Source organism: Pleuronectes platessa, chromosome 4 (assembly GCF_947347685.1).
Source record: "Pleuronectes platessa chromosome 4, fPlePla1.1, whole genome shotgun sequence".
Taxonomy (NCBI): domain Eukaryota; kingdom Metazoa; phylum Chordata; class Actinopteri; order Pleuronectiformes; family Pleuronectidae; genus Pleuronectes; species Pleuronectes platessa.
In genome coordinates, this window is record NC_070629.1 from 12,510,949 (window position 1) to 12,524,223 (window position 13,275).

The 13,275-nt window shown below is 43.7% G+C and overlaps 1 protein-coding gene across 1 annotated transcript; it reads right to left on the reverse strand.

Moving 5' to 3' along the window:
* Positions 1-6,978: 6,978 nt before the first annotated feature.
* bnip3la (BCL2 interacting protein 3 like a) lies at positions 6,979-11,412 on the reverse strand. The gene is made up of 6 exons (XM_053421229.1): positions 11,330-11,412; positions 9,961-10,231; positions 9,773-9,854; positions 9,574-9,680; positions 9,309-9,458; positions 6,979-8,613 (listed from the first exon to the last, which is right to left on the reverse strand). The coding sequence occupies exons 1-6, from the start codon at positions 11,406-11,408 to the stop codon at positions 8,565-8,567; spliced, it is 738 nt and encodes a 245-aa protein (XP_053277204.1). The 5' UTR covers positions 11,409-11,412; the 3' UTR covers positions 6,979-8,564.
* Positions 11,413-13,275: the final 1,863 nt, after the last annotated feature.

Sequence of the window (13,275 nt, forward strand, 5' to 3'; positions counted from 1 at the left end):
ATTTGTCTTTGAATTTTTGTTTGTAAATCCCTTTGCACCTGTGCCAAGCAGGTATACTATTGCCTTGTGTATCCATGGTTGGATGCTTATTGCATATTAGTGGTTGTGTCATCTCAATGCACAATAATTATAATTAATTTTCTTAAGAGAAAAATAATTTTGGAAATTTATTTCTCTTTTTGAATTTTCTTTATTCTTAATTCCCTTTGCTAAGCAGACGTTGTGTATAACTATGGTTGGTTGCTGACTACGTTTCAGTAGGTTAGTAAAAAATTTTTTTTATTGGAGAATTTCTGCATGCTTTGAATTTCAAGGAGACTAACTAGATTTGAGAGACTAGTTACGAGTAGACTAGTTGTTAACCAACTAGGTCTAAAGGATTGAGCCATCGAGCTATCCTACATAGCGCTACTATATAGACACAGAGTGAAGCTCACCTGTGCATCTTGTGTAGTGTTTATAAAAATGTTATCCGCTTTTAACCCAAGCAAGCTTGAGTAGCCCACCAGGTGCTATACGCACTCAGAAGATGAGTAGCATGGACCACCCTGGGGCGAGGGCTCCCTCAAGGCCAGACGACCTGTCAGAGACAGTCGCCAGTCTGATCAATTTTTCTAGAGATGCTATGAGTGAGTTGAGTGAGTATGATTTAAGTACCTGCGATCATAAGATTGAAGAACTGACCATGCGTCTCAACAACCCCACTGGCCCGCCAATGATAATACCCCATGTTCTGGGTCAACTGACACTCCTGTACCAACAGAAATCCAAGATGCAAGCCCAGGAACATGCGGAGGCGATCAGAGCCATGCAAGCAGCATGTCAGGCAGAGGAAAACTCAAATTCCCACCTGCGGCATCTAATTGAGATCCAAGACGCACAGGACCAGGCAGTGCAGGAGCACGAAGCTCTGCACGCACAGGTCCAAGATCAGCAGAAAGGGGGGAACAGCCAAACAGACCTGGCCTCCCCCGAGCTGTTACCCCGAAAGACAGAGCTACGAGCTGACGTCATTCCCGGTGGAGCCAGCGGAATGGAGACGCTGGGAGAACAGCTGCGAACAAGGCTACGCAACCCTCAAGCGGAGGAAGCTTTGCTCTGGAGAGCCAGACACGCCCAGCAGTTGACCGTCCCGACCCAACCAACGCCAAGGGGGGAGCCAGAGGCAACCCCTAGAAGTGCAGTGACCTGGGACCGCTATCAGGCAACACCGAACACCTGTCCACCGGATGTTGGAAATCCTTTCAGGCCAAAAAGAGCCCCTCTTTCACGGAGCCATGCAGCTCCATACCATGGCGACGAAAAGACCCCGCCCTGGAGGGATGAAGGATATTCCCAGTCTGCAACTCTGGCAGAGGCACACTATGACTCACGGTCGCGTCCTGGATGGTCCTCCCATCCCGGTGCAAGATATGGTTGCCGCGATGGCAAATACCGTGACCTATCTGACTCAGAATACTCTGACTCAGCAACCCCTCGAAGAGAGGGAATCCGCACCCGACAGCTAGAGTCCCTGGCTAAAGACATTGATCGCTTCAACCCAGACAGCCATGGGTGCAACATAGATGATTACCTTCGAGAAGTCGAACGTTGCCTCCTGGATCTACAAAACCCATCATCCAGAGAGAAGCTGAAGCTGGTCTGGAAAACGACAGACAGGACCGTCCATGCGTTCATGGAAACACTTCCCCCCCAAACCAGAGATAGCTACCATGCACTCTGTGAGGCCCTGAGAGAAGAGTACTCACTCTTCACCGACCAGGCCTCTGCCACCCTGGATGCCTTTGACGTCATGCAGAGGAAGAACGAACCTCCAAGGGAGTTTTACAGACGTCTGAGAACGACGTACTTCCAAGGGCGTAGCGCACCCGGCTTAGGAGAAGACACTGCCTTCAAATCGCTCTTCCTGCATAACCTCCACGAGAGTGTGCGGTATGACGTCACCATGCACTGCAGAGCAAATTATCTCAACATGCAGGAGATGAGGAGGTATTCTCAGCTAGCCTGGGAGACGCGGACACGCCCATGCAAAAGACCAGACGAAGACACCGGGGTCATGGCAATTCAAGTCCAACCAAATATGGACCTGGCGCTGAAAGATGACGACCTCTCCCTCACCACGATGAACCCCAGGACAGAAAACCAGGGACATCGACCCTTCCAACAGGGTACCCCACAAAGCCAGTGGGATGAGGATTCAAACCAGCCCCACCCTCAGTCTAGACCCAATTACCTGACTCGCTCTCAACAGCGAAGTAGGAACTGGAAACAACGGAAACTCTATCGGTACCAGGAGTATAGATGGGGGGACCGAAACCCAAAACATGGGATGCATTCTGGGACAGAGGATTTAATACGGAGATGTGTGGCTGAAGCAATGAGAGACATTGTGCCACCTGTTCCTCCAGGCTTTCCTAAGAGACCAGACACTGAACCCCACTGAAGAAACCAAACCAGAAACTCCCTCTCCCCTCTACATCTGAAAAGGGGGGAGAAATCCCTATTTCAAACAGAAAGACCACTCAAACCACTCATATCATCAATAGTGTCATGTCTTAGACCCTCTGTCAGTAAATTGTATAACGTATGTTCAGGTAGTGAACCTTCTTAGACCTCGTTGAGTGAATCTTGAAGTCCTCTACCACTACGGTTATGCAGCCCTCCCGGGTAAACTTGGCAATTCAGTCTAGACAGTGCAATTTCCTATATCGGTAGATCTGCAGAACCTAGGAATAGGATTCATCATTAATTTACCGATTAGCAAACAGAACGTGATTCGCCGTTCTAAATGTTGTGGTTTGACATGATAACACATGTTTACCTCAAAAACACCAGCACATTTTCAAAATTTCCTTTGTTCCTCTTTTCCCTTTTTTTTTCTCATTTCACTTTTCACACATTCATTGGTATGTTGACAATTACTGCCGATAAGCATTGTAAAATTGAAAGTGTGTGCCGTGTTTTAGATGTGTTATTTTAGTCTCTCTGCCCAGATTCATGCCTCTGTCTGCCCAGACAAAATTATGCCTCTCTGTGTCCAAATAATGCCTCAAAGACATTTATGCCTCTCTGCCTCATAATGAACTAACTTTCACTGCTTCAACTCCACTCAAGGATTACCTCTCATGGATTATCACTGGACTCTCGACCATAGTTTGCCCTGGAGACCGGGGTCACAGCCCACTCTCCAGACCAAAAAGGGGGAATGTTGGGCAAGAGTCCCTGCTGAACTGGCCATGTGGTGGGATCCACACAATGAGTCGTAAAAGTAAGGCCTGTGAGCAAAGATGAAACCAACTCTAAAGTTTCCAGCTAAGATCAAGCATGGAGATAGCATCTCCTCTGGGGGGTAACTTCCTCCCTGGGGTTTTCCCAGAAACCCCTGCTCTGCTCCTGGCCGTTCCCACTCTGATCTGACCTCTGACACTCAATTGGCTTAAAGCCAGCATCATCCCATGACCACACCTCAAGGAGGCTGGGCCTCCACAGGTTAATAAGAGGGGCTACTCATCAATAATCGCTGCCCATTCCCGATTCCCTGAAGATAGAGCTGACCTTTCCAGTTAGTTGATCCGGAGGTAATTTTAGGGAGCATTTACAGACGTTTGTTTTAATTCCATTTTCTTTTATTTCTTTAATTCAGTCGACGTTTTATTTTGATAGGACTTTTTGTTATTTTAACTTGAAGGAGATCGCCAAAGGAAATCCACTCGCCGGCCGAGATCACAGACTTTATTTTTCACGATCCCCACAACAGCGCCACAGCTGATCATCCCTGCAGAAGAGACGAGGCCGAATTCCGTTCCAAGAGCAAGAGAAGTTCGCTCTATTCGGCCCAGCGCTGACCTCCGTTGCAACCACGAGACCCAGTGGAGCCCCGCTTAAGAGGCCAGGACTTCACTCACCTAATTCCGAGGATTCGCTGACCGCATGTACCCCGAGGAACACAACACGAGATTCACTGGACTTACCGAAAATCCGCGCGACACGCGCAAGCAACACCGCGAAGGTCACAGTAAGAGGCTTTATTGTCTGGGCAGAGACTAGTTTAAATACTTAGCGTGTCATGTTTATTTGAGTGTTTGTTTGTAGATCGCTGATCTGTTTTTAGCCGTGTAACGCGTGGCGAACTGGAGACGTCACATCCGGTTCCTTTGTTTACTATGTTCTGAGAAGCGCGCGTAATAAGCCGGCACTTCCCTTTTTAAAGTGTTACCGTCAGAGATATTGTGCGGAGATTTACATCTGTTAAAAGATAAATCTCACGTAACTGGACTGCCCGCTTCGCCGGAAGTTTGTCTCTGACGATGTTTTGAGAGCTTTCCTAATCTCTCTATCTCTCCCTCTCTCTCTCTTTTCTCCTAAACCTGTTTTTACACACGTCCCGACCTACACTTACATATTTCATGTGGCATAGTAAATTCTAGATTTAAGGAGCCTTGATACATCTCGACGCCATTCGGCGCCAGAACCAGGAGATAAGAACTCTCTTTGTCTAAAGATCCCCTTTGTTAAGTTCAGTGACCGGTAGCCATTTTGCTTTTCGCAACGTGGCTTCATTCATAAACCTCCATCTTGAAAGTACGTGAACGTAACATCCTGATCCTGGCCAGACTTCGTCACCACGTGATCTCGTCATTACGCCATAGCCACTCCCCTTTTTTCTTTAGACACACACCCACACACACACATAGAGACACAGACAGGCAGACACACACGACCACACACACACACACACCAGTAGATACCCAGTATTACCTGTGTGACCATTGTGATAAGTGCTGCTGCTGCTGTTGCCATCTTTGAAATATTGGTTTTGTTAAATGAAGAATCATTGAAATAACATTAACTTTATTTCCCCTTTTTAATAAATACTTTTGTAATTAAAGTATTTGTATTTCTGTGATTATTTGTACATGTGTATGTGAATACAGCTGGATTACTATAGCCTGTGCTCGAACTTAAAACCCTTCATTGTTTATTATATAATCATTAATATTAACTATTGAGATTATTAATTTAACTTTTATCACTTGAGACTGATAACTATAGTTTGACTCGTTGGTCCCTGTAACCAGGGTGGTGCCCCGCTACGATAAGCATTAATTACAGATTGTTTCATTCTTAATTGATAATTTTATTGTTTTCATTAATTATTTAACCATTATTAATTGATAACCGTATCATTTCTAATTAATTATTTTCCTATTCTTAATTACTAGCTTTATAATTTTTAATTATTTTTAACAAATAATTTCTACTTTAATAATCATTTCTCATGATTATTAATAATTAGCCAACGTCAAATCTACTACTACTATTGCACAACACAATACTTACAATAAGTTAAGTTAGTTTGGAGGTAGAGTTTCTATGCTCTTTGCTGATGTTGAGCGTTGTCCACTTTCTGGTTTGCTTATTTACAAATTCTCTGGCGTCTCTGTTCACTTCAGAACAGGGGTGAGTGTTAAGCAGACTGTGTTGGAGCTGATAGATGTTGAGGATCAATAACTGAGCAAAGAAATCTGAGCTGTGACTGGTCTGCTTGGATGAGCAATCATCCAAGCGGACCAATCACAGCTCTTTGCTGTCTGATCGCCTTTACGCATAGTTACATTTTTGGGGAGGTGCCCATCAGGGTACGGCGTAGGGCTCTGTGTAGGGTACAAATCTACGCGTTGGCTACGGCATAGCTTCGACGCAGAAGCATGAATTGGGCTTAAATCTGAGCCTGTCTGATTCGCGAGTGGTGCATGGATGTAATTGTCCCCTATGTCTAAATGTTGGTCCCTTTATGGCCCCTGAATTAGAGAAATCCTAGATCCGCCACTGCTGTTTGGAAATCTGGACAGATTATGAGAACAACCTGACCCTGGGCACAGACACGTAAAAGGACCTCAAACACAGGAGGATGATAATACTATGTTGTTTTGTTTTGCATCTCTTTGTGTCATTATGCGTGTCTTGGTGCCAACCCGTTAAAATTGTGTGTTTTTTTTTTAATCATCCTTCATCTTTTTGCAGTTGAGCCTCATTGTGGTTATTTGCTTGACTTGCTATCAAGAGATATCAAAGTGATTTAAAACATATGTTCCGGCACAGGGGCCACCGGATCCCTTTGGCCCCTGGACCTGTGCCCGTAATCCTTAGGTCGGTCAGGCCTTTAATCCATCCACAGTGAGCGATCTTACACTTTGATGTCATGTTTCCAGTAAAACAATCAGATGGGGGGAATCAAATTTGGCATCATCATTTACAAAAGATAAAATGTTCACTCAGTACGGCTGCTATTTAAGTAACAAGCTCACAGGTTGTTCCATCAAGGTAATTATCATGTTATTAATAAATAAAAGGAAAGGAAATAGATGCTTTATAGACGTATGACTTGGGGTATTCGTGGCTTAAAAGCAGTTAAGACAACTGAACCTTTGTTGTAAAGGGTTCACTCCTGAACAAACAAGAGGAGGAATAAATTACCACCACCGAGGAGCCCATGAGCAAAGACTTGAACCCATTACAGTGTAGCAGTTCAGTCGCCTATACTGTGGACGTGCTCGGCAGCTTCCAGGTGTTCATTTACTACAGGAGTATGTGCATTGATGGAACTTGCTTGTACTCAAAAAGGGTCACTCAGTGCTAGTAGATATGTTTGCTACTAATTTAAGTAACTTAAGATTTAGAAGGATTAGAACTGATAATTAGTTAGAAGGGGAGTAACACAGGGTACAGGAGAAGTGAGGCCTTTCTACACACTGCCCGTTGCGTGATACCTGAAATAACCAGGGAGGAGAAAGTGAGAGCCGGGAACCTGTGAGATTTATCCTGAAAAAACCTGGACCTGCTACAATCCAACACATTCTCGTTTAAACATAATATTCTAATCATGTTAATGAAATGTAATTTACTGCATGTCTCTGCCTCTGTGTTCAGTCAACAGAACCATATAAGATCACTTATCAGATATAAGAAAACCCATAATGAGGATATGTGCATTTTATTAGTTATCATGGCTTCAATAATGCATCAAGTTCTATGAACTTCCTTAGTATTCATATCTCAGCCACTGTGTACAGTACAAACTTTATTCAACTTCAAAATGTATTGCACACTGATCACCTTTACATAAGCCTGATATGATGACATGTACAGCTTATAAGTTAGTATGTCTTATGATGCATTAAAGCCTAAATGCACGTTGAGCGCTTGAAAACCAAGACTGCCACTACAACTAGTGTACTGTACATTATGGTTGTACGGTTATAATGTCATCAATCCACATATAGTGACAGAAGAGTCATCCAGTCTTCCAACCAGCATCAACAAACAGCAATCACATGCATCTTCTTCAGGAAATGCTTCACATATCTGTTTCTGTCATCATTCTAAACACGCTATATGCACTGTTCATTGTATCGTACTATGGGAAATGATTGCAAAGTGAAAACTAGATTAAAGTTGTATAACACTTGAACATGAATCCCCTGCAAACTCCTTCCTCTGTGGTGGTTTCTGCACACTTGAGCAATTAAATGACAGCAAGGATACGTTAATTACACTGCCGCTATGCATAAGCTATAATATGCATTATTATCAACGTAAATAGAAATTAAACAATATCAAGAAGGCGTCTATTACATGGGGTAGATCACAGTTTTAATTATGTTTCACATCTACATCTTTAAATACTCAAACATATGAGAAACAGTCTTAAATCACCAATGTGCGGTGGTGAAAATTATTAATTTGGCACTTTGCCATTGCTGCTATATTATGTCTTAAAGAAGATATGTAGGCAAAACAATTAAAATAATAATAATAGCAAATGGCTTGGTAAACTGCCATCGATCCTTGGTTCCAACATTATAATATACTCAAACAGCCACACTGTCTAGTTTTGGAGCCAGTGTTGAAGCTTTCCAACCTTAAAAACTTCTAAAAGAAACGCTCAGAGGTCAAAGTGATTCAAATTCCATGCTAAAAAAATCGGTGGAATTGAAAAAACGAATCCCACTTGTGTAGCACAATTTGTTGCCCGCCCTCAGTTAACTGCACCGCGAATGTAAAGCTAAAAAAAAAATGAAAAGTTAAGGCGACAATAAAAGACCCCTTCTGTTCCCAGAGCCAATTCACTCTGCCTGCTGAGACACCAGAGGAGACGTGCAGCACAGGACGAGGCCAGATTACTTGTGACATCAAATCAAAAACAATTGGGAGAAATTTCAGAAATAAAAAAAACACACAACCCCGAAGCCGTCCGACATCAAATCCTTGTCACGTACTCGTTTTGAGTTGAAAAAGATGACTAATGTATTCCAGCTCTAACAGCATCAGTTATCTACGGGATTCAAGCTGGCGACGCCTGCTAGGGTACAACGTTACTCTGTGTCAAAACATGTTGGAGTGCGACCACATAACGTCATATTTTTATTTCTACAACGACTACAATGGAACAGAATGCAGATAGGAGGAGGAAGTGTGGGTGTACAATAGGTGCAGGGAGACATCTTGACCACAGGACGATGGTTGGAGACAGGAGAACCTACAGGCACTGCTTCCTCCTCTCATCAGTAGGAGCTGGTGGAGGCTGTGGCAATTCTCTTCCCGATGTACACCCTGGAACAAAAACACTCACATCCATGAAACAGGAAGATAAAGCAGCTGACAAAAACAAGAGATGATTAAAAAAAAACGCTTTGAACACAGTGATAAATAAATGATACGGTTCACATTTTCAAAAGCACGCAGGCCAACTCATTACTCTGAATCCAACACGTTCTTTGAGATAACAGTTCTAACTTGTTTGTGACAGTAGCTCCTCCCTCAATCGCCGCTTACTGTCTCTTACACGCCTTGCAACTTGTTTAACAAATTCTGCACTGGCCCTTATTGTCCAAAGCTCGCGAATCTCATTATCTTTCCGAGTTGACATTTTTCGTCTACATCTTCTTTTCACAAATTTTCGAGATGATTTCCTGCTGTATTCTCACTCTGACATTTTACAAGGAGGCTAGCAGCAAAAGTTCCATGAAAATGTCCACTGCAACTGACTCACACATTTGTGTTCTCACATACAGCGCCCTTGGAAGATTTCAGGAAAATATCCAGACTTCAGCGCATGAAAGTAGCTAAACTCTGCTCATGAACTTTCAGTAAGTGGTTCAGAGGTGCATCATTAGGAGGATTGATTTGCTGGGGTCTGCTCTTCACCACTTTCCCTTTTTTATAAATGAGGGCCCGGGTCTGGGCAAACCACTGCAAGGCTGAGCCTTGGTTTCCGCGAAGACGGAGCTGCATGAATTTAGACTTACCCGATGCCGATAGCGAGGATGTGTGAGATGAGTAAGGAAGGGATGAAGATTTTGAGGATATCGGCTGAGAAGATGCCACCTTTCTTCATGGCGCCACTCTTTCTAATACTGAGGGATTCAGAACGTCTAGGATGTCTGAAGTGGAACTCCCTGTGAGGAGAAGTCAATCAACCAGTTAATGCTAATAATCCCGTCAGAACACAACTAAAGAGGATGGTCTGGATGACCATTAGCAGTATGATACTGGAAACGAGAGTATTCTTACTTTGGTGGAATGTTTTCTGGTCTGCTGGACCAATCAGCGACCCAGTCGACTTCGTTGGTCATTAGGATGTCGTCCTCTCTGTCCTTCTCTGAACCATCTTCCTCTGACTGCAATAAAGGGGGTAAAGCAATAAGTTTTTTCACATGAAATTAAAAACATGACAAGGGGTTAAACTTCTGAGTTTATCATGGTGTTTTACCCGACTACTTCTTGAGCTGGACATCTCCACATCAAACATTATCTGACCCTCATCCTGATCTGGACTTTGAGGCCTGTGAGGACTGAGTCAACACATCAGAGAAAAGTCAAAAACCTCTTTTTTTGAACAGTACAATACAAGTGCACTTTATATCCATGCATATATCACGTGAAGCCCTTTATTCCTACCTATCACAGGCAGAGTTGCTTGGGCTGGACTCGTGCTGTGCATCCAAGAGGATCTTTTCCATGTCTCCATTGTGGATGGAGGAGGATGACGGCACATGCTCTAATCCTCCGATGAAGTTGTCATCATCCTCGGGCACCACTTCCAAGGGCTGCAGGGTTTGGCTTGCTTCTGCATTTGCATTTATTTCGTCGGCTACGGGTGCCATGTGCAGGTGTGCCTCCACGCCCCTGGTCCCTGTGTTCCCATTGAGCTCCAGCTCGACCCAAGAGCCTTGGCAACACGAAGGTCAAGAGGAGGGAAGGAAGGAAGAAAGAAAGGGATATTTGGTTTGGTGCGTTAAGTGCAAACCTAAAAGCAGATTGTGCACCAAACAGAAACATGCATCTGTCCTCTATCTATAAGGAAACTGCTGACCTAGGTTCCCTGACACACTGGCGCTGTGCGCTGGATGTGCACTGCGTCCATGAGCGCGTGCATTTCTTTGTGCCACTGCCCCACATACAGCTTGCACATTTTTTTGCTAAATAAGTTATGTAATGTGAGCATGGGTGAAAACAAAACATCAACCTTGCAGCACAAATCTCCCCTTTCCCCGTCGAGCATTTAGTGAGTATAAATAAAAAACCTTGTAACTCGATCATGTTGTCTGATGTGAGATCGGCTGCACAGACACACAGGGCTGCTCTCATGTGAGCTCTTGCATAACTGGGGAGGGCAGTCTGACACAATGTGCCCAGGCACGTCGCTGTTCTGTTCCAGCTCTGATGTTTTTGTCACATATAAAACACACATTTCTCTGCGAGCGTTTGTTTCCCCCCTCAGAATGTCGACCGTCAAATCCCCTTTAATCAGTTCGGTGTTTTTTTTAAATGTATATTAGGTGCTACTTGTGCTCAGGCGTTATGCTAACATGGTGCCGTTGTCTCCCTTTAAAATTAGCATCTAAATAAACAGACAGTCGAACGGCAGCTGAATAAAAAACGACTCGACTACACAAGGCGTCAGCATCATAAGAGCTTCTACCAGAAATGATAAATAAAACAACAAATAAAAGCAATATGTATTCAGTCTTTTGTCCCAAACTTGTTTTCATTTGGCTATAGCCCGCCCAGTGGTCGTCTGGCGTACGTGATTGGCTGCCGCGCCGTCGATCAAACATTTATCGCCACGCAATTGGCCGACTCTCGCGGTGACGCTGAACAACACCCTCCGCCCCTCCCAGGCGAAGAGGAAATTCCATTAGCGATGCAACTTTCACAATAAACTCGAAAAATACGCGGATATGATCAAAAACAGACACTTTTCAATGTCGGCCACCGTGTACCCTGTGACGCGGAGCACGGAGAGACCCGCGGAGCCGCTACGTACCGTGGAGCGCGGGCTCCTCGTTGTTGTTTCGCTGAGCAGCAGCGGTGGACATGTTGACTCCACCAGGCTGAGCGTTCATCTCAGCTGCGGGACACGCAGAGTACCCAGTGCGCGTGCGCCGAGTCAGTCCAGAGTCCACACCAGCCATAAAATACAGATGCAGAAAACAAACATTAGTGCAGATGTTGTTTCTTCGCTCTTCTGTCTATTATTATTTTTTTGTGAGCAGTAATGCAATGAATTCACATATATTAGTGTTCTTTGTTCCTCTGCCTTAAACATGTTTCTAACTCGCTCCCAAGGTCCCAGTTCTTAACTCGAACCTGTGCGTTGGGCAAGATCTTGGGATTCTTTCAGAGATAGGGCCTATTGTTTTTAAACAATCCCACGTTGTTCGAGGGCTTCACTAGAGTGCAGGTGTCTAAGTAAAGACATCAAAGATCCATTGGATCCATGATGTCTTTACTTAGTAAACGTGATATTTTCACCTTTTCTCAAGCAGGCCAGTAGACCCTCTCTTCTGTCTGAGTCCTCCCAGTGTGAGGAGGGTTTGAGCCCTGATGACAGTAGTAAAGCTGACCCCAGTCCTCTCCTGTCACTCTCTCCTCACATCCTCCACCTTTACTGACAACTCCTTAATTAATTTGTCATTGCTGCTCCCAGACATTTTATTATGTATAAATACCTGAAACACATTTATGCACATTTATTTCCATTAGGTTGCAAACTATATCTTCTCAATCAATGTTGTAAATACCGTTATTTTGCTGATGCTGTTATAGGCGTCATATATTGCACTTCTGAAGGGAACCCTCACAGGGGTCTCTCTCTGAGGTTTCTACATTTGTTCAAAATGTAGAAAGTTTTGGGGAAGTTTTTTTTAACTTTTGTTGAGGGTTAAGGGCAGAGGATGTTTTTCACCTTGTAAAGCCCTATGAAACAAATTGGGCTTTACAAATGAAATTTGATTGATTGAAATATATCAACTGAGTGCATGGTTAATCCAAAAGCTTATTCAAAGTGTCTTAGTGCATTATGAACAGCTTGCTTTAGGTAAATTACCTGATGCATTTCCACAGTACTGTGTAATAACAGGCAGTGGATCATATATTCATAAGATTGTGAGGTGACCCTCTGGCTCTTCCCTGTTGAACCCAATTGGTTCGAAGTGGAAGGAGCAGATGTAGACTAATCATAAAACTGTAGACCTATATACCATGATGGATGCACATCAGGTAGTTGAGATCAGAATAATTGGAGCAACAAGCAGTAATAAGGAATTTGCAGTTGTAACTAAAGAGTCAACATTTGTTACTAACAGCAGCGCTGTCCGGCACCACTGCAGAGATTTTTAAATGTTTTGTCTGCCTTGATGATAAGTAAAAAATAAGCCTAACCATGTTATGAAATTATTTTGTTTTCATAAGCCCAACATTCAAAGCCCAACAATAACATGGATTACTGCCATACAGTTGTGTGAATTTGCCAACCTGTCATGTTGCAGGAAGTGTGGTCATAATCTCCCCTCCTAAGTGTTCCTCTTCCTGTTGGTGTTGAGTTACGGCCAGAAAAGGGATTTAGCAGAACATTGACATCACAGGGAAGTCGGCCATCAAATTTGACCTCTCTCCTTCTGTTAGACCAGGGGTGTCCAAACTACGGCCCGCGGGCCATCTGCGGCCCGCCATCCATTTTAAATTGGCCCTCCTCAATAAAATTAAAATTAGAAAAAGTTAGTTTTTTTTAAACTAGCAATTTAGTAGCACTTAAATGGAACTTACTTATAGCACTTTGTACTTTTGCTCTATTCTTGAAGCAATTGTACTTTCTTGATTCTTGTTGTTCTGGGTTTGTACCCTCGGGTAGGGGAGAGCGGGGTAATGTGGGACATTTTTTACATTTGCTCCCCTTTAGGCAAGCTAAAATTATTTATCAGTAAAACTTAC